The 20,414-nt window shown below is 39.3% G+C and overlaps 1 protein-coding gene across 1 annotated transcript in view; it reads left to right on the forward strand.

The window, feature by feature from the left end:
* The window catches only part of TRIP12 (thyroid hormone receptor interactor 12), a 74,372-nt gene that overhangs the window by 13,267 nt on the left and 40,691 nt on the right, over positions 1-20,414 (forward strand). The window contains 3 exon segments of the mRNA XM_035544381.2: positions 11,245-11,391; positions 18,384-18,509; positions 19,461-20,257. Of these exon segments, the coding sequence (XP_035400274.1) occupies positions 11,294-11,391; positions 18,384-18,509; positions 19,461-20,257 (1,021 nt within the window). The 5' untranslated portion in view covers positions 11,245-11,293.

Raw genomic sequence — 20,414 nt, forward strand, 5'->3', positions numbered from 1 at the left:
CCCTGAAGTCAGTCAATTCCCCGTGTCTTTTTTTTTTTGCTCAAGTGTTGTCAGGAGGTGTTCTATCTTGCATTGTGATGAAGCAGCCCTCTTCAACTAAATATCCTTTTGTTTGCCTTGAGTCTCCCCTGCAAGTGCATTTTATTAAATGGTGTAAAGAGGAGAAGGATGTGGAATAGTTATAAAGCTGCATGGGTGCTTTGTGGATTTTTTTAAAGAAAAAGACATCTTGCACAGAAGTTAAGAAGTGAAGCTTGCTTTTGAATTCAGTGCCATCTTGACAGCATGGGCTTTTTTCACATTTGCAAAAATCTTTCAGGTGCCTACCAAGATGGATGCATAGCTTTGGAGCCAAGTACTTAGTCTTTGTACACACACACTAATTAAGCCTTGTCTTTTTCTTCCTCACCATGTTCTCTTCCAGTTCTAGACAAGGTCAATACCAGTACTGTTTTTTCTTTTGTATCTGGGTGAGATAGGGGTAAGTTGTAGCTTTACTTGTAAGGTATGGTTAAGCGTTAATGTAGGATAAAAGGTCACCTGTATAGGAGGCAACTGTTCAGTATTCTGATGGGGTCACAGAGCAAATTGCAGAAGCAAAGGCGTATTATAATATTTGGCTCAGAAATAATCATCTTGGTCCAAAGATAAAACTGTAGAGGGCCTACAGTTCTGCTTACTCTTTCAGAAGTATCTGGGAGCTGTGGAAAAACTTTGTTCTTCTAATCTCTGTTCAGTATTACTGACAGTCTGTGAATCTTTCCAGTACATCGGAGAGCAGGAGTTGAGCTGGAAGGTAACTAAAGAGCACTGGGCAGATTTGGGTGGCATCTACTGGATTGTCTTCTTGCAGGCAGTAAGAAGGCTTTCTTCCAACTCGGAAACACCGTCAGGAAGATATTTGGGCTCTGGCAAACCTGACCGAGCTGTGACTCCGCATTTATAAATACTTCACTTTTTGTCAAGTCGTTAATCTAGTGAACTGTAAAAAATAGGTGTAGTTGTGGGCCTTGTTTCGGCAAGGAAAGTGGGCAGGTAGCCTTGGAGAGTAAGGGTAAGAATTACTTCCACCGTACCTTATTTTACCTTACCATTGGTAAGGTAAAGCAGAAAAAAGGGCTGGCGGCTCTTACACATGGGAAAGAAGAGGGGAGTTGGTGATTCTACTGTGTTTGGGGAAAAAAAAGTGATGTGTTCTTGTCTAGTTTAAAGTTAAAACTAAGTCTGGTGTCCTGCTAAAAAGCATTAGACTTCTAATATTTAAACTTGCTCAAGTTCAGCATCTCAGTTCACTCTCTCCGGATGTGTGTGTGCATTTCACATTGTTTGTAATCCAAATGTACAATACCTTGTTCCTCTAACTCGTGGTGTTCATTGAGTAATGAGAAGGGGAGCGTGTGCACACCAGAGGGAAGGTAGTGTCATAGGTCAAGTGTACCACAAAGTTGTTTGATTCTTGCTTAAAGTCTGGTATTCAGGATTTTGACAACTATTTTTCTTACTGCAAAGGTTGGAACATTCCTAAAATGCAGATGTATAAGCTAATATTGTATATTCTTGCGTCCTGTGAAAGAATAGCTCTGAGCGTAATAAAGTCCTGATCCTATCATTGATAGGATTAAAGACAGCTTAATCCTCAATCTAGCAGGTGTTGCTCTGGGTGTGCCTTCCATTTGCTCAGTTTTAAGCATAACTTCTCTTCTGTGTGTGTAAGTTAGGTTGTTTGGTTCACGATTTTATACAGTTGTGTGGTAGTATGGTAAATGTTTTGGAGCTCACTAACTACATTGCTAAAAATTGTGTTAATGTATAAAACTGTTTTTCCTGGGTTGAGAAAATGTACTTGTGACACAATTCCCCCCTCCTTGCTTTGAGTGCTACCTGGCTTAGAAACCTTAAACTTCTTAAAATCCCTCTGCTTTTTATTGCGCTATCCTTGCGATAGCTGAAGATGCACATGCAGATCCGGTGCTGAGGAAGCAGGAGTCTTGATCGGTTTTAATTAGATTTCTTCCTCAAGAAACCACAATTAAACCACTTCTCCCAATTGTCTTACGTGGTGTAGGAATCTTGCTATGTAGTAGGCCTATGACCTTTTTTGTGTAGCTTGGTGGAGAGAAGCCTTTGTTCAGGACAGTTAACCAGCTTTAGATGGCTTTGGAAAAGAAGCCTTAGCAGACATCAGCTTGAGTCAGTACTAAATATCAGTGACTTTAAAACAAACACAAAAACCAACCACCTCCCAAGACCCTCCTGATCTGTCCAAGACTTTTCCAAATGATGTGTGGATGATGCAAAAACCTGAGATCCATTTTAGTTTTGCAGGTAACAAGTGAGTACGTTCCCTGCCCCTTTCCATTGAAAACAGAGCTTTTCTGGCTTTCAGCTGCCTTAAGACCTGCTGGTAAGAGTGAGCAGGCTTCTCAACTTTAGGTGTTTCTGTATGTAAACTAGCCTCCAGCTGAAGCTGAACGCCGTTGAAATGAAGACTCAGTCTCTTCCCTATTTACCTTTTTTAAAGGTAGATCTACATAATGCCTTTACTTAGATGTCTAATCTTGGTTTTCTCTGTGGAACTTTTCTAACCTGTGTGTACAGAAACAGAGTTTTGGACAGAAGTTGGTTGTTGGAAAACGTTATTTTCTTCCTTGAGATTGCAGCTGCTTCTGTTTTAATTTTTAATTGAAGTTAGTATTACGTCCATTGTTGCTGACAAGTTGAAAGCACGCATATATGAGCGCCAGGTAGCAGAATTGCACACAGACTCTCACAGGGTAAGCTTCACAGTTCAGCAGCTTGTCAGTAAGTAGCAGTAATTTAAAGGCTCCTGTAGGGGTGGGGTCAAGCTCTTGCTATAGGATCTGCTTTGTTGGAGAAATGTTGCTCTGACCCGAGTATACAGAAGAAACATTGTAGGCACAGGTTCTTCACTCTTCCCTTCTTTTCCATTGCTACCTTAAGGAAGGGAAATGATTTCTCAACCAAGAAACAAACCGGTTCAGTATTCTGCAGTTAACATTCTCTGTACTGAGTTTTGAAGCACCCATGTGCTGATTCTCCCTGGGTTATAACAAATCTTTCAAATTGAGGTGGCTTAAAAATCTCCAGGCTTCTTTTGAAGTGACGCTGTTGCTGGCTGACTTGCGGCTATCCAGTTCAGACTGTTCTTCTGTCGAATGCAGATTGATCCAGAGGCTTCTGGGTTCCTGTGCTTTTCATAGCCTTCATATTGGTGAGCAGAAAAAAATTAACTGCTGCAGTATGGGCTGAAGCATGCAGAAGAACTTAGTTTTTAGCTGGTTTTAAAAACAGGACAAAAACAGACATCAAGGCACTGAAGACAGAAGCTACAGGTGTTGCAAACATGAAAAGTATTGAGTCATGGCATCCTGCTGCTGAGAGCATTCCCCTTCTTTGTTAATGAATTCACGTTGAATAATACACTGATGAAAAACTTGGGTTGAACTAGTTTTGACATGCCAAAAGGATGATATGGAAGGGTAACAAACTTGCTTTCTTTGGAGAACAACTTAATTTGAATTTTAGTTTGAATTAGGTTGTACTCTCCCCTTGTTAACAGCTATTCTAAGAGATTGTTTTCTGTAATAAACTTCATTGATGATGCTCTCAGAAACAAGAGGAACAGTTGATTTTGATAGTAAAAAGTTTCTTATTTTTGAAAGATACAGAGCATTAAACGATCAAAAAGAATAAAATTAAATACATGATACTTTTCTTAACTTTTCCTTTGGATGAGGATCTAAGATCTGAATGGCACCGGTACACTTCTGTGAACCAAAATGCAATCCAGTGAAGAGTGAAACAACTTGTATGCTTCCTGCCCCGACATAGGACAAACAAAGCAATAAGGTGATAGAACTGAAGAGGAATGCCCTCAGAACAGTGTTGTTTGTTCCATGTAACTCCTTTACTTTGCCTCTTCATACTGCAGCTTCTTTTTCAGAAGAGGAGGAGAACACAGAAGATTATAGGACATGAATGCTTTTACATCCTTAGCATTAGGTAGCCTCTTAACCAGCTCTCAAGCATCTCAGTCAGGATTTAGTTCTGGTTTAATTTCTCAGTGCACTAAAATAGTCTTTCAAGTATTGAAATGAAGCTACGGATTCCTGTGTACCACAAGCTGGGGACACTAGCCCTGTACAAGCAGACCTGAGACACCTGAGCTCAACTTGGTATCCTGTACAAGCATCCAGAGAAAGGAACGTGATTAGTGGTTTAGGTTCCTTTTTGCTCTGGAGCTGAATAGGAATATTCTGCTGTCCAACAGGTGCATTTTTTAGCTTTATTTGTGGCTGTCCCTTCCACCCATAGGCTTCTCTTTGTTCTGTAGGCTCTTTAAACAGTCATTGGTACTGTTGACTGGTAATGAAGCCACCTGTCAGCAGGAGCAGTGCTTTCCTATAGGTCAGAATAGCATCCTGTTTGGTGTGTTAGTATTTTTCTACAGCCCAAAAGGACTAGCAAAGGTTCTGATTGTAACATAGACCAGTTCACTGTTTTCTTTCTAAGCTAGTGGCTGTAGCTAGGTCTTAGTAATCTTTAGTGACTTGGAGGATACTTAAAAACCTTATTCCATAAAGGCATTTTCAGATTGTTCTTTCCTACCAGACCCAGCGAAAGGTCTCTGGTCTCAGACGTGAAATTCAACTGACATGCTTGAAGCAGGAGAGACTGTTCAGCTTCTGCAATCACCATGTCTTTGCACCATTACAGAACTGTTTTTTTCAACTCCAGAAAGTTTGATACTGTCTATTTAGAGTTTACCTTAAACAGTACTTTGATCTCTGATTTACTCAGACTGCGTATTCTCAGGCTCTGGTGTACTTTGCCCAATATCTTCCAGTTCTTTTGCCTAACAGAAGTGAGGAGTTAAGGATGCTGCTGTGCTGGCTTGGGGTCACAGCATGTATAACCTGTTGGATGACATGGTCCAACCTAACTGCCTTGCCATTCTTCTTGTGAGCAGCGTTATGCATCTTTTCAGAGGCACTTTCAGTGCTCCTTTCTATTCTAGGAGTTTGTAAGTCTTCAGTTTGAGGTACTGAGTATGCAAACTGCCAATTAGCAGTATAGTTCCCCTTAATTCTGAACTGTGAGATCACAAATGAATATATGTTTAGCTTTTCTCTCTTCCTCTTTTGCTCTTTTTTCTTCCCAATCTCTCTGTTGGTTATTATAGACATGTACATAAAATGATGTACATGAAAATTGGTTATATCTGTTCATGCTCCCAGCAACTTGCTTGCTGATTCTGTGAATGTGGCCTTGTGTGCTGCCACTGTCTCAGCTAGATTGGTGGGCAGGATCTAAGGTCTTGAAAGACTGTAGGTAAAAGCTTTCTAATGTAGCAAAAATCAAATGTTACCTTCATCTTGTGATGGCTGTCTGTGTTGTGAAGCCAGTGGAACAGTGAGCATCTCTTAATACTTTTATGATTTTTGTGGGGTCTGTATCTTGCATGTATTTATGGCCTGCAGGTATTTCAGAAGCGTTCTGCAGTATCCATAACTCCTTAGTGTACTGAGGTATTTTTGAAGTGCTTGAGAAATGCTTCCACTTGGATGATTACAGAACAGCTGAATTAGCAGGAACTGTTCCATTGCAAATGAATCTAGGAAGAGTATTGTATTGAAGCTATCTTTTGTCAGCAATCTGGAAAAATCTGTCTGTAGCTAACAGTTTGTGTAACTGTAAGTTAACAGCTTATACCTGGCATGGTATTTTGGTATTTAATCGGTGATTATTTCTTTCCCCTCCCTTCAGGGGATCACTTGTGATTCACCTTTTGCCTTTCTGGTCTTGCTTAGACCTCCCTGTTTTGTCACTGAGATTCAGAAACTGTTACTCGTCTGCAGAGTTAGGGAACTCTAATGTGACTAAGGTCCTGGTTTCAACAGGAGGTTGGACCAGAAGTGACTAGAAGTCACTTCCAGCCTGGGCTTCTAACTTGGCACTTGGACTGCTGTTGAGCCCTGTATCGAAAAGGCATCGGGTCTGAATGGGAGTTTGCCTTAGTATGTTGTCAAAGTCTGCTTGTCTTCCATTAGTATTTTATTAATCTCTTCCAAGAGAACTAAGTCATGCAGCTTCCCAGTGTGTAGAAATTCTGTGCTGGAGCAGGTATAAAAATCTGTTTCATTAGCACCTAATGTTCTTCAGAACAAACTTCCTTGGCTCGTTTGTCTGGCTTCCCTGTGTTGAGGTAGTGTTACAGAACTGAGAGGTGGTATAATGTTTTTAGCTGTTAATGTTCTCCTCCTCCTGAATTTGCTCTGGGATGTGTGTGTATGTGTTTTGGGCTGTTTTTTCCTGGTTTTAGCGTTATGAGGGGAGAATATAAAAATAACATAATCCAACTTTGTGTGTCATTCAGCGCAATTTTGTATTGTTTCTATATTAAAAGCAGTTAATCTGACAAAATTCACAAGGGGACTTTTATATCATTAGATGCAATGCAGTAGGTAAACTGTAGTGTGCTCTAGCATCTTTAAATAATGTAGACAGCTTATGGCTTTTCATGGGGAGAACATAAACATGAAAACAGATAAGAAAATAAGTGGTAGCTTGCTTGCTTCTGTGCTGGGGTAAGAAAAGCTTGGCATTCCTTCAGGCCCAGTGCTTTCAGGCAGCTGAATAACAGTCTTTGCATCAATGCAGTTGAAATCCAGCATCCTTACTGTATCTCATGGGACAAGATCTCTTTTGCTTGTTATTGTGTAGAAACTTCTTGTCCAGCAGAAGGGAAAGATTATGAGAATTTGGGAGATGTGGTCAGAAACTAATTTGTTTAGGAAATCTTTAGTACGTTGTTTTTTACCCGGTCATTCCATGAACTCTTTCTACGAGAACGGATGAGAGCTTACTAAACTGAGAATAAGGGCTTCTGCCTGTGTGGAGCTTTGACATGAAGGTTCACTTGTTTGGAGGTGAGGACTGCAGTGGAAAGAGCTGGGCGGAGCTGAGAACTATTGAATTCAGAGACTGTAGTGAGGAAGAGTGCTGTATGAAAATCAGCTGCACAGGACTTGGTTTAAATCAACTAACTGGAGTAAAAATGCTACTTAAATTTGAGTCAGCTGGTGAAGTGGTAGAAGTAATTGAGTATTTGCAAGTGCTTGCTTACAAGGCAAGAAAGTAGTTGTGGACGTTTGCAGGTGAAGGAGAACCTTGTGTGCAGTGAGCAAAAATGAGGTGGAGCAATGAGAAGTAAGATCTGAAACAAATTAGTAGTTACTGAACGTTATGCAGTAAGATCTTCAGTTTGGTTGCAATTGCTCTCAACTCTTACATGCGTTATGCTTATATATTTAGAAAGTTGCTTTTAGCCTAAATGACTAGATTTGTCACAGAGTTCATCAAGTAAATTCACTACACTAAAGCGAGGGCATATGAATCTGAAGTCTTATAATTAACTTTTTCTGACAAATGTACTAAACTCTAGTTCTGGTTGGCAAGATTGCAACTTGCTGGAAGAAAATGTCCTGAACTTTCAAGGCACATAACATCCTCAAGTCTTTCCTTCTTTCTTCCCTCCCTTTGCCTAAGACTGGCTTCAGGGTGCTAAGCTTTGTAATTTTGACAAACTGGCTTGCTGCTGCAGCATTAAAGAAGGCACTGTTTGTAGACCAAGGTGTGAAGGAGAGAGTGTGCTGACCAACATACTTAGCTCAACTCCCAGCAGGTAACTGGCGTTGTAATGGGGTACTGCAGGCAGAGGCACTACAAGGCCCTGAATACTCAGGAGGCTGGATTACAGGAGCCTGAAAAGCTGTTGCATACCAAGACTCTTGCAAAGAACTTCAAGTACCAGTTGTGGAGGTGATCCAAGTAGATTAAGGAAGCCTTCTTCTCTTGAAAAGCCTTAGTTTCTTTTTCGTGGGGATTTTTACCGGTTTCTCATCTAATGTGATTAGAGGCCTGAGGCCTGTTGGAGCACTTTTGTTTACTCCTTTTCCTCTCCATAGCCAACATCATAGTTCATCTTTCAGCAAGTACTTCTGGGTGTTAAATAAAAGCTGATGCAGGCTTGTTTTATAGTTGTCTTTCCTCTGTCTTGAAAGCTACGGAAGAGTGTTGGTCACTTCCTGTCATCTCTTTGAGGAGTGAGAAGGTAAACATAAAGGCTTCCATTGCAAGCTGACAGGTGTTTTTTTATTTTCTGGTCATTTTGGACTCTTTCCAAGTAATACATTGGCATATACAGCTTGTAGCTGTAACACTCATGATAAGTTTGTTAGGTCTGCAGGAACTGCTTTCTACTTTTCTTTACAGTAAGAAAGACAACAGGCAAGCATAATAAGGAAGTGTTCACTAAAACAAGAATATTGTGCAAGGTAACAATTTGATGCCAGTGCTGTTAGATGTTGTGAATTTATTTGAAATACATTTTTTTCGGAGTTCGTCGTTAGTCTAAAACACCTCTGCTTATGAGGAGAGCTTCTGCAGGCCAGTGCTTTCGTATCATTACAGCTATGAGTATAGAGTTGTGAAACATGAACTAAAATAACTTGTTTACAGAAAACTTTATACGAGCAAGGGACCTGAACTTAACGTTTTCAAATGACAAAGCCTGTTAACTGAAGCACAAAGGTCTGGTGTACAGTTCTAACTTCATCTTCTTGTGGGTGTGTGGAGTAAGCACTCAACGTAGTCAAGGGGATGTCTTGAAGTGTGACAGGGCCGCAGTTCAGCTGATGTGCTGGCATGTGCATCTCCTTTGAGGTAACCAAGTTCAGGTATCTAAGGCTGGGGAGGGGGGAATAAGCCTCACTCCCAGCACTTAGCTTACAGATGGATTGGAGGAACAAATTTGAATGAGAACAGTTCAGATTTAGAAACCTCAGGGCTCTCTTCTGATTTTTTTTTTTTTTTTTTTTGCAGCTCTAGTCAGTTGTGACTCACTAAGATCTCTTTCCTGCAGGGTTAACTGGGCACCTGATACTGTGTGTCATCGATACTTACAGGGAAACTTAAGTTAATGCTTTGATGTCAAAGGTTGTAGCCAAATCATGAGGTGGCATTGTATTCCTTACATTGAAAGGCGAACAGGGAGTTGTGGTTCCACTACACATTAAGAAACATAAAGTTGAGAGACTTCAATATATGTTGGACCCTGGGCATCATCTTGATTTGATGGATGGCTTGCAGGGAAAGACAGTTGACAATTCATTTTTGGACACAGCTGAAAATGTCTTGGGTATAACAACGCTTTGTGCTGTGTAACTCTTAAAAGCAAATTGTTGAAAGTGGCTGTTCGATGCAGGCAGGCCACCATTACATCAAGGTTTCTCTAGATGATGCCAGGATTGTGGGTGTGATGCTGACTTTAGCATCTTTTGGTGTTTTGTAGGGAAGCCCATGCACTGGCTCTAGCAGGGGAAGCATGTGGCTGGGGTAGTAGAGCTCTAGTTAGCATTGCTCCTTGCACAATGAGTCCTTGTGAAATGCATGTTCTTCTTGTAGGTGGTATGAGATCTATGGCAACCATTTTAAAATATGACCGACAGTTTGACATGAGCACCTCACTTAATCCTCAGCTGACCTCTGTGCAGAGGATACTGTTTCCTCCTTTCAGAAGGAGACTTGATAAAACTTGCCTCCTTGCTGGTGTTTACACAGAGATGTGTTTTCACTTGTGTTTGAATATAAAGAAATGAAGGAGAACGCACAACAGCATTTGACAATGCCTGTGACTGGCTTCAGCTAGATCCTCTCGGCAGTGCTGGAACCTCAGTGGGCTTTTTGCCCTTTTAATGCTAGGTTACTGGGCTCGCATCTGTCCTGTGCTCTCTGTAGAGAATGCTAGCACTTAGACTTCGTTCAACTTGACTAACCTGCCTGTGCTAGCAAGCTGGCGTAACTTCCAGCTATAGCAGGCCTTTTCCAATCCACTATAAATCGTTCAAGTGTAAGAAGACCGCATCTGAGCTAGCGGGAGCCTGACTGCTGACTTGTTGTGCTGTGCAGGCATCTTGATTGCGTCTGTGTTCCTGTGGGCATTGTGCGCAGTGTGTGAGGTGCTGGTTTGCATAATACCAATTTATATGCCTGGTTTCTTATGGCCTCCAGTGAACTGGAGTAACTTAGGAGTCTGTTATTTTCTGCTCACTTCTGTGCAATTCCATAAGTCCTTCTAGAGGAATAGAAAGTGGCAGTCAAGAATCGTCTGATGTCTTCAGAGTTATTTTATTGGTGATATCAGAATTTGAGCTGAGCCGTAGTTACTTGCAGCTGAAATGGTATCTTAAACCTTTCCTGTCAGACTTCTTGCTTATTGTGCTTATAGATATAATAGATACTAAATCAATGTGTAGACTGTGTTCTTAAGCTTGGGTTATTTTCCTTGTGGCTTTTTTCACCTGTGAATGTGTGTGGGGGAATTGTGTTTACTGGTTTCCACACAATTTAAAAACAGTGAAACTGGATTTGCTGGTTGTGGTCCTGTTGCTGTACTTTCTGTTTAGAACCACTGATTTTACAGGATACCAGTCACCTCTCTTCACTGAGAACTTAAGTGAGAGTTAATTTTAAAAATATCTCTGTTCCTGAAGTTTAGTTGGACTTTATAGCACTTAAATTTTTAAAGCAACTGTGCAGTTCAATTCTTTCACCTATAAAACTAAACATTATCCCATTAATTATGCTCTCACGAATTACAAATTCTTGTTTCTAGTCAGATTTTTTTCTGAATTACTGTCTCTTTCTGTGCAAATGGGAGTTGCGTAAATCTGATCAGAGAAAGAAGCAGATTTAAAAGCATAAGTTACTTCTGTTATCTTGTGGATACTGCTGCTTATTCTTGAAACTCATTGCAGAAGATGACAGTACCAGTTAAAATACTTAAATACTGTTGGTTCTCTATCAAGCATTGAGTTTTTACTAGTTAGTGAGTTTTTCCCTGATGTTGACAAATGCAGGTTCTCTTAAACTGCATTCATCTTGCCTCCTTAAATAAAATAATTATAAAATAAGTTATTGCTTTTTTTGGTAGACTGTGTCTTCTGTTATAGATGCACTAGAAACTGGTTGTTCTACATAAGCTTCTTCTGAAGAGTATTTATATCTCACCCCATGTGTTTTTAACTAAACTTAAAATTCGTAGTCTTTTTTTTGTCTTAAGCTTTTGCTTAAATTATAGCATTTTACACTTGCTTCCTTTGAGGCACGGCTGTGAGTCTTCATGCTACATGTCTTAATGAGTCTCTCTCTCTTGTCTTTCAGTGAATGATAGTGTCTAGAAAGGGTATGTCCCTTCAGGAGAGAGGTGCCAATGTCCAACCGGCCTAATAACAATCCAGGGGGGTCACTGCGACGTTCACAGAGGAACACTGCTGGGGCCCAGCCACAAGACGACGCAGTAGGAGGAAGGTATGATTGTTGCTTCTGTGTTTTTTTATGTATAAAGGCAAAGTTAAAGTGACTTTAATTAAAGAATGAAGTTTTCTATCCTGAAATCCGAGCACTGAAACTTGAGTAAAAACTTCCTCTCCCCTCAAATGCTATCTGTAATGTTGTTGCATGGCCTGAAAACATGGATAACTCATTATAATGCAGCTAGAATAGCAGTGGTAGATCTGTATGGAAGAAGCATAACTAGGCAATATTGCAAAATCACAAGGAGTAACAAATTCCTTCCACCTTTTCCTTGTCTTTTAACAAGAGTCTCCAGAGGGCAAGGAGACTCACTGGTCTGTACAATCTGGGAAAATCTGTGTTGCTCTTAGAAAATATTAAGTAACTGCCATCTCTGTCTTGCATTGCATGTTACTTCTGTGCAGGTTTTGAATAATTCAAGAACGAAGAGCTTGTCATGTATTACTGTATTCATACTCGTGAGCAAGTGGACTGGGTAGTATTTGTTTTGTAAGTGGCTGCATCTGTAATGTAGAACTGGATCCTTGAAACTTTCCTGTGTAATTATTAAGTCAACTAAGGAAGTAAGAGTCTTTATCTGAGTGAAGCATGTAAGGATATGTCTTTCTTTAATTTGGTTAACCTTACTTCATTACACTAATTTTACAGTAGCATGGTAGGCAGCATCTGTCTATGCATTTCATTGCGTTTCCTCAGAGCTATTACTGGTGCAGTTGTTTGAATACATGTATTGTGGTCTTGGGTTCTGTGGTATAAGAGTATTATTAAAATGTTGCATGAAGTGGCACCAGCTAAGAAGTTCTTGCACCACTTATTTTTCTGTACTAGAATTCAAATCCTTCATAGTATTTCTTACTAGTATATGGTCTAACTGAAGACAAGGTCACTGCTTGATGGGTGAAGGATGCTAACTGTTCTTTTAAGGAACCTTGTGGGAAATAATTTGATCCACAGACTTGGGTTTTACTTTTTCTAGAGAATTGCATTTTCTAGACATTGCATAAATGGAAAAATGAATGGTAAACACAAGGCTTCTGCCCAGTGCTTTTACAGCATGGGGAGGATAAATCTGTTGCTTGATGTAGCTGATTATTTTGCAGACCAGCACTGTTTCTGGAGAGTTCTCCTTCCTTAACTGAGGCATGGTGAACCCTTCATTCTGTTCTGCATATTGTGTTATCTCTACATCTAAATAAATGTTAAGATGGATACTGCCCTACCAACTCTTTTTCTCCTTCTTCCTGACATTCTGCTACAGAATATCAGGAGAAACTCTACAATGAAGCAGACAATCTGAAGAGTTTTAGGGGTAACACTACTCTCTTACAATGAAAATCCTGTATTTTCGTGTATTGCAACTTGTCTTAAATGACTGAACCTCTTCCAATTCTTACCAAGTCCCTGTCAGTCAAAATTCTGTAAGTAAGAGGTTTATCAGAACTAAAGGCCTTTGTTTACTTAAAATTGATGGAAGCTTTCAAATGCTCACTTCTTTTTAGCACAATTTTGAAAATGTGGGTTCTTTAGAACTGGACCTCTGCTACCTTTGCAGCTATTTACGAGCATTTTTGGTTAGCAAAGCACATAAAGGCCTGGATAAAGCATACTTGCTAACGTAAACATTATAATGAATTCAGTCTCCTATTGTCTTTTGTATGTTCTCCTCAGTAAGGTTCCTCAAGTGAAGTCTGTTGTGAAGGAGGTCAGAAAGATACCCCTTCCAAGCTGAAATGCTAATGCGTATCTCTGATTCTTGTACATCTTAAAGGTTTCTTGCTAGAACTTTATTGATTTTTACTTGATGAGCAGCTACTCTTCACTTACATAAAGACTTTGGAAATTGTGAACTCCTGTCTGGTCTAATATGTAAAAATAAATGTGGAATCTTCCTCCTTTGGTATTGGCAGATTTACCTTAACCTGGAAGTAACAGTGCGATCCCGTTCTGTTTTAGACTGGACTCTTATTAGTGTCACCCCAATAACACTTCTGAATGGGGCAAGCCTGTGATGTGTTTTCTCCTGTTGTTTTATTAGTGATTACCCATCCAGTTTGATAACTTGATCTGATATTTGAGTGTTTGATTTTGGTTTTTGTTTTTTTTTTTTTAAACAAATAATGTTGCTAAGTTCATAGGCCATGTGGAAAGATAGTTGCAGCACAAATTGGCAGTAAGCTTAGTGTCTGTGATGTGCCTTTTTTAAAAAAAACAAAACAAACAGAAAAACAACCAAACAACAAAGGTATATGTTTGTGAAAACAGATGTATAAACAGGTGAACTGCCCCCCCCCCTTCCCTTCTGTGTATGCACATAACCAAACATGCCTCAGTGAAGTTAGACTAATGTGTTTCTTCCTTTTTTTTTGGTAGTGATGTTGAAATAACTGTGCTCTGAATGCCCTGCTGTTGTGGATGATACAGTACTTTCAGCTTCAAAAGTACTTAATGGTATCCTCGTAATTTAAAATTACTTTTATGGTGGAATCCCCCTAATTGTATAACAGGAACTTCTGTCTGCACCCTTCCTTCTAGCACTTTGCATTGAACGTGGCCTCTCTCAGGTTTGTAAGGAAGCAGGAGTGATAGTTTCCCTTTGCAGAGGGAAAATGAAGAGGAGTGGGAAGCAGATCCATTAATAAGAGTGCTCTTCCTTGTAGGGAGTGGAAGGGCTGGGAGGTACTTACTGTTGCTTTCTTAATTCTGTAACTACGTTGTCCTATGTGTGTTGAAGAACTGCATCCTTGTGGCTTAAAACCCCAGTGAGGCCACAGACTGCTTCTGAGCCACTAGCATTTATTTTAAACAGCAGCCATTTGGAAGTGTTGTTGCAAGGCACGTAAGATCTTTTCTGAAAGTATTGTGGCTGACTGTTTCTTTCAGTTACAAGCAATGCTTCAGCGTATTGGTGCAGAGTGATGAAAGTGGTCCTGTGTACAAGTATTGCAAAATACTATTTTTTTTCCAGTGGCATGAAGTGACAATGGTGCTTTTTTTCAGACTGTATATTGTCAACTTCTCTGAGATCTTCAGGAAAAGCAATTCTGAAGTAGGATTTTAATTTGACATGAGTGACATACAGACTGTTGTAGTGAAAGTGTAATATTGTATGCAAACCAGGTTTTTGGAATATATTAAATATTCTTGTCTGCTTGGGATTAGAGACTAAATGAGAAACAAGAGTTGTAAGTTGCATAGATGACATTGGAATATGTTTTAGTCTGACCCTTCTCAAATACTAAAGGCAGAAGAATCTTTTTGTCAATTACATTGATTCTGTTCTGAATGGGATCTGGTTTTGGACCGGTCTTCTTAATATGTTAGGAACTAACATCCTCCTCAGGCAACTCGAGCCTCAGGCAAGGAGGCTTTTTTCATTTTTGTTTGTTCTGCTTTACACAGCCTATTTCATGTGTACAAATACCTTTGTATCCCACTTTTGATAGAACTGAATGTTCTTAGTTTTGTAGATTTCATGTTTGGAAGCATTGAGTGCTTTGTTTTCAGCTACTGAGGAACAAGAATTTGGTGAAACACTGGTTATTAACTAACTTCAAAAGGTATCTTTTTTTAGTATGCACGGAGTAACTTTTTGAGGAGGGGTTCTAGTGAGATCTTTATTATGCTTTTGCTAAAGAAAGCTAAGGGCTGGTGGTTTCCACAGGACTGTTTCTACAAATCCTGCGAGCTGGATGGTAGGTCACTTGTCAACTTGTTTAAGTGTTATGCTGAACTGAGTGTCTGCCTGTGAATTAAAATGTGTATCAGCAGACAGCTCAGCCCAGCTAAGTGAGCCTTGAAGTAGGTAATAACACTGTCCTTTTTGTTGTGGAAAAAACTCCTGAAAGTGCAGCAATCCCTCAGTCTTTCTGGATCTGCCTCTGCAAATGAAAACAGACAAACACAAGCTCATAAATACTTACCTTCTTCCTCACTTATTCTCTCAAAATACTTCTTGCTGGAATATTTATTGAAATCAAATTTCTGAATGGAAGATTTATTAATGGGAAAAAATAAAGAGCTTATAACTGGGCCAGTTAAAGTTAAAAGCCTTGAATCACATGCGGAATTACAGGCAGTGTACAGCCTTTAACGTGAATCAAACTTTTAACTGTCCATGCAACTCCCATAACACTTAGTTTTCAAAGTGTTCCTCTTCTTGTTTCTAGATCATTGGACTATTCTAACAACTTCGGAACATGAGTTAACTTTTAACAAGACCTTAAGCAAGCTGTCACAACCTCAAAATAAATTGGGACACTTGTTAGTTGGTGTATAGTTCTAACCTTCTCTTACAACGTCTTTAAATTGCCAGTCTTTTTTGCCATTGTATAGATCTTAGAGAAGGGGGGTGAATGTCATGCTCCTTTTAACTGATGTGCTACTACATGTACGGTTGCTATTGTCCTGTGTACCTACTTGGCCACATGCAAGGTGAATGATTAAACTTGAAGAGAGAAAATTGAGAGCACAGTATGCCTTCTGAAAATAATGCTAATAAAAATCCTTGTCACTTCTGACTACCCATTTGTTGTGCTTCTAACGTTTCTGCTCTGGTTGTAGGCATTTACTACTAATAGTTTGGATAAAGAAAACAAAGTGAATATGAATAGTCTGCACAATACAGCATTCACAATCCCAACAATATGGTTGTAGCTTGTTGTCCGTGTGAATTGAACACTGGTATGGAATTACATCTGTAAAGCATGTAAGAACCTGGAGGGTTCAGAGGTGGAAGGGAGCAAGCTTGGACCAAGTGGAAACTCTTCAGTGTATGCATTAAATACTTGATGTTGTGGTGCACTGCTTTTTGCCATATTTTGGTTGAAAAGATTTTCTAATTACTTGTGTTCTGTGAATGCTTAAAGCACTAAGTTGAATCCAAGTCTAATTAAATCAAAACAAAATCTTAAAGGGAAAATCAACTTCTCAAATGTATTTCAGAATAAATGAACCCTGATCAGTTAGCTTACGTTTTTTTAAAAAAAAAAAAAGACTAATACCAAGTGTAAATTATGTTATACTTTTACTGTTGGAGTAATGGAAGTTACCTTCGGGAGAGAAGTAAATTTAATGCCTTAATTTTCTGTTGGGAAAAGAGAAATCTAAACACTCGGGAATGTTTCACTCAATCCTAAGGTTATTTTGATAGAATTTGCTGTTGTGAGACTAAGATTTACTTCATCTTTTGGGTAGTAAAAATTACTTTTCTTAATATGAGGAATAAAGACAAATTACTTGAGTATGGAGAAGATGCTCTTCAATTAATCTCTTCAGACTTGTGTTGTTAGAAGGGTGAGCCACCACAGAATGCTTTAATATGGGCTGTCTAGATGCCTTCATTACTCTCTGAGTAACTGGCTTTAGGAATACTTCAGGAAAAATACTTGAGGAGAAGAAGAAAAAAGCCACTTCAGAAGAAAGTTCAAAAACATAACAAAAATAACTTTAGGAAAAACTGATGAAGGAAAGTTACCCAAAAAACAGTTGTTACTCAAATTTTGGTGTTTTGATTCTAAGTATTATCATGTGGCTATCACTTGGTTGGTTAGTCTTAGTAGGATTTTCCTACTAAGGATAGTGAACATGTCAGACATGACATGTAGTAGGCTTAGTTTTTTCCAACCAAATCCCAGAAGTCTAGTAGTGTGGGCGGAACTATCTGAAAGCTTGAGGAAATCACTTCCACTTGCTCTCTGGCCTAAACTTTTTGCTTGTCTGGGGACATGGGTTGGAATAGGACACTTCAGTCTTAAATTCCCATTCCACCTCCCTCACCTGTATGATTCACAAGTGTTTGCATAGCTCTACTTGAAGGATGAGAGATGGATAGCACTTCGATGTGATTCGTATAGGCTCTTTGGAAGCAATCAACGCTTGTTTAACTTGAAGTGTTGCTTCTTCCAGCATTAATACTAGGACAGTTTGAGGTTAGTAAAGGTTAGTGGTACTCAGCTGTTCTATGTGGGTAGGATATGAATAGTTGAAATTTCCTAGTTAATGTGAAGTCAAAAGCATGTTCTGGCCAAGGAAGTAAAAGAAAGATGTCTGTTGCCTTAGCAGTTATTTACACTGTGCTGTTTTGTATGCTGATGAGCTGTCTCTTCTGAGTCATGCAGATGGTGATACTCATTGGTTTTGAAACACAGATGTGGAATATTTTTAAAGATGTAACTTCCGTCTTTAATATTATTGATAGTGTAATATGAACTTTGACCTCTAGTCAGAGCTCATACAATAAACAAGCTTTTGCATGTAGCTGAAAGCTGCTTGAACGAACTCTCGTAGCTTATCTATGTGAAACTTATTCCTTTCTCTGACATCACAGGTTTCCTGTCTCATCTGCCTTCTTTCATCACTAGCATGCGTTACTTTATTCCTCTCACTTCAGTATTACCAAAGAGTGCTCAGTCCTTTGAGTTGGTGGATCTGCAGCCATAAAAGAACTGGCAAGGTTGAGCTTTCCTACCAAGTGGAACTAGTTGCATTCGCATTCCAAGCATTTCATTTTCTTACACTGAAGAGCAAAGAGACAAACTTGTAAATACTTGTAACTGCATAAAGTCTTAATGCATGGAATCTTGAGGTTGAGTGTATAGATATTTCTGAGAAGAGGTCTTTGGGTGGTCTGGTCTTGTTTGCCAGCACAGTAAAGCACACTTAATGCTTAAGTGAATAATTCAGCAGTCTTGCACACCAGAAAAATTTGTATTTACCTGCACAGCTCAGGCATGAGGAAATGTTTGATTTACGTAAAATGACTAAAAAATTGTGCTGTACATAAGTTATATTGGTAGTGACTTGTAACCAGACTAGGTGATTCTCTTGAAATACTGCCTTAATGTGAAAGGGTTGATGTGTTAAGAGTTTGAAGTTGTACTTAACCTAATATTTATTTGTAAATGGTACAAACACAAACCTGTAGGTGGAATTTTTTAATCTGTGTCTCAGTATCCTGATAGCTTTCTGTTTTGACTTTCTGCTGACAGGTCACATTTAGGGCAGGCAAAACATAAGGCACATAGCCCTCCTGAGAGTAGAAAATCTATTTCAAAGACACCCAAAGTGCAGTCTAATACTACTTCTGAGCAGTCCAAGGGACACTTTTCCAAAAGGTAATTGCACTTCGTATTCATATGTTATCAGTGTTATCTGAGCTTCATGACTGTATGTAATATGTCTGGCTATAAAGAACTGTTATGAAATGTATGACTAATAGGTTTTAAACTAGACATTATATTCAATAGATGTGTTTCAATGTTTTATGTTCTGTTCATGTTTTGTACTTGTAATTCAGCTAAGAGTATTCAGTCCGTGATGGGAGCATACAAATTCTACATAACTAGTCCTGGAATACTTGCAGGTTCTTTTCCTCTCTTCCCCCTTTGTTTTGGAGGAAGATAGACCAAGGAGTTCTGAGAGATGTCCAATATTAATTGAAACCTGCAGTAATCTAAGGAATGCCTGTTCAGAGTAATCATCTTGATCATGTTTATTATCTATTTTCATACACTTCTGCTGTGTATGCACCAGAACAGCTTTTTAGCATGTAGAGGAGAATTTTGCCCTTTTTGTTTCTTAAAATTAAGGTAATTAATCAGATAAGATTGAGAGACTTTCGTTTGAGAGCCTTCATTGAACTAGAATCCAGTTATGACCAGTTACGCATTACTGAACAGTCCTTGTTCTCTTGTGGAATTACATTCTCAAGCATTCAGCTTCGTGGCTTGAATTTTTGTTTTAATAGATTTACATGTCTATATACAATCCTAGTGAAATCAGTCTAGTAGCTTCTTTTTTGTTTAAAAAAAGTGTCCTGTGCTTTTATTTTGCAGTTCATTTTAGTTCTCATGCTAGCAAAGGTTGTTTTTGGCAATGAAATCTGGAGTATGATCTCATATAAGCATGCTTTTTATATCAATGTCAACTTAATATTTGACAGGTTATTTTACCTGCGGTTTCCTTTATTATTAGAGATTGCTGACATTTATCTTGCAAAAAAACTGTTGCAACAGCATGAGGTTCCTTGAGTTTAACACTAATGCTATTCCTGCTTGCTTCTACAGAGGCTGTAGTTCATCTGCTGTTTTAATACCACAACAAGAAGATCCAGAAAGAGTCAATACTTCAGAAAAGCAAAAAACGGGGCAAGTGCCTAAGAAAGAAAATTCTCGAGGAGTTAAACGCAGTGCTAGTCCAGATTACAGCAGGACCAATTCTAGCTCTGCTAAAAAACCCAAAGCACTTCAACACACTGAAACTTCCTTGGAAACTAACAAGCCACATACTAAATCTAAGAGAAGACACTTAGACCAAGAACAGTCTAAGTCTACACAATTGCCATCAACGAGCAAGGCTCATACCAGAAAGGGTGGAGCTGCTGGTAGCTCCCGAAGTCAGAAAAGGAAAAGGACAGAGAGTCTGTCTTGTATAAAGAGTGGTTCAGCAGTTGAATCAACTGGCGCTGAAGAGAAGTCAGCAAAACCCTCCAAGCTGGCTTCAAAATCGGTGACCTCAGCCAAAGCTGGGTGTAGCACCATCACTGATTCTTCTTCTTCAGCTTCGACATCCTCTTCCTCTTCTGCTGTTGCCTCTGCTGCTTCTACCGTTCCTCAGGGTGCCAGAGTGAAACAGGGAAAGGACCAGAATAAGGCTAGACGTTCCCGTTCTGCATCCAGCCCCAGTCCAAGAAGGAGCAGCAGGGACAAAGAACAGAGTAAAACAGGTGGCTCTTCAAAGTTTGACTGGGCTGCTCGATTCAGTCCAAAAGTTAGTCTCCCTAAAACAAAGCTGTCTCTACCAGGCTCTTCCAAGTCAGAGACATCAAAACCTGGACCTTCGGGACTACAGGCCAAGCTAGCAAGTAAGTTGTTCACTTTATTTTATGGAAGAATATACATGTATGTTTTAAAATGAACTCTTCTAAACAAATACGTCCTTCATTGTTTACAGGGTTCTTGGGTCCTTGTTAAAGAGAAATAACTTTTTATTTTATTCTACTGAGCTTTTAGGTAAAGTTG

Source organism: Cygnus atratus, chromosome 9, assembly GCF_013377495.2.
Source record: "Cygnus atratus isolate AKBS03 ecotype Queensland, Australia chromosome 9, CAtr_DNAZoo_HiC_assembly, whole genome shotgun sequence".
Lineage (NCBI taxonomy): Eukaryota > Metazoa > Chordata > Aves > Anseriformes > Anatidae > Cygnus > Cygnus atratus.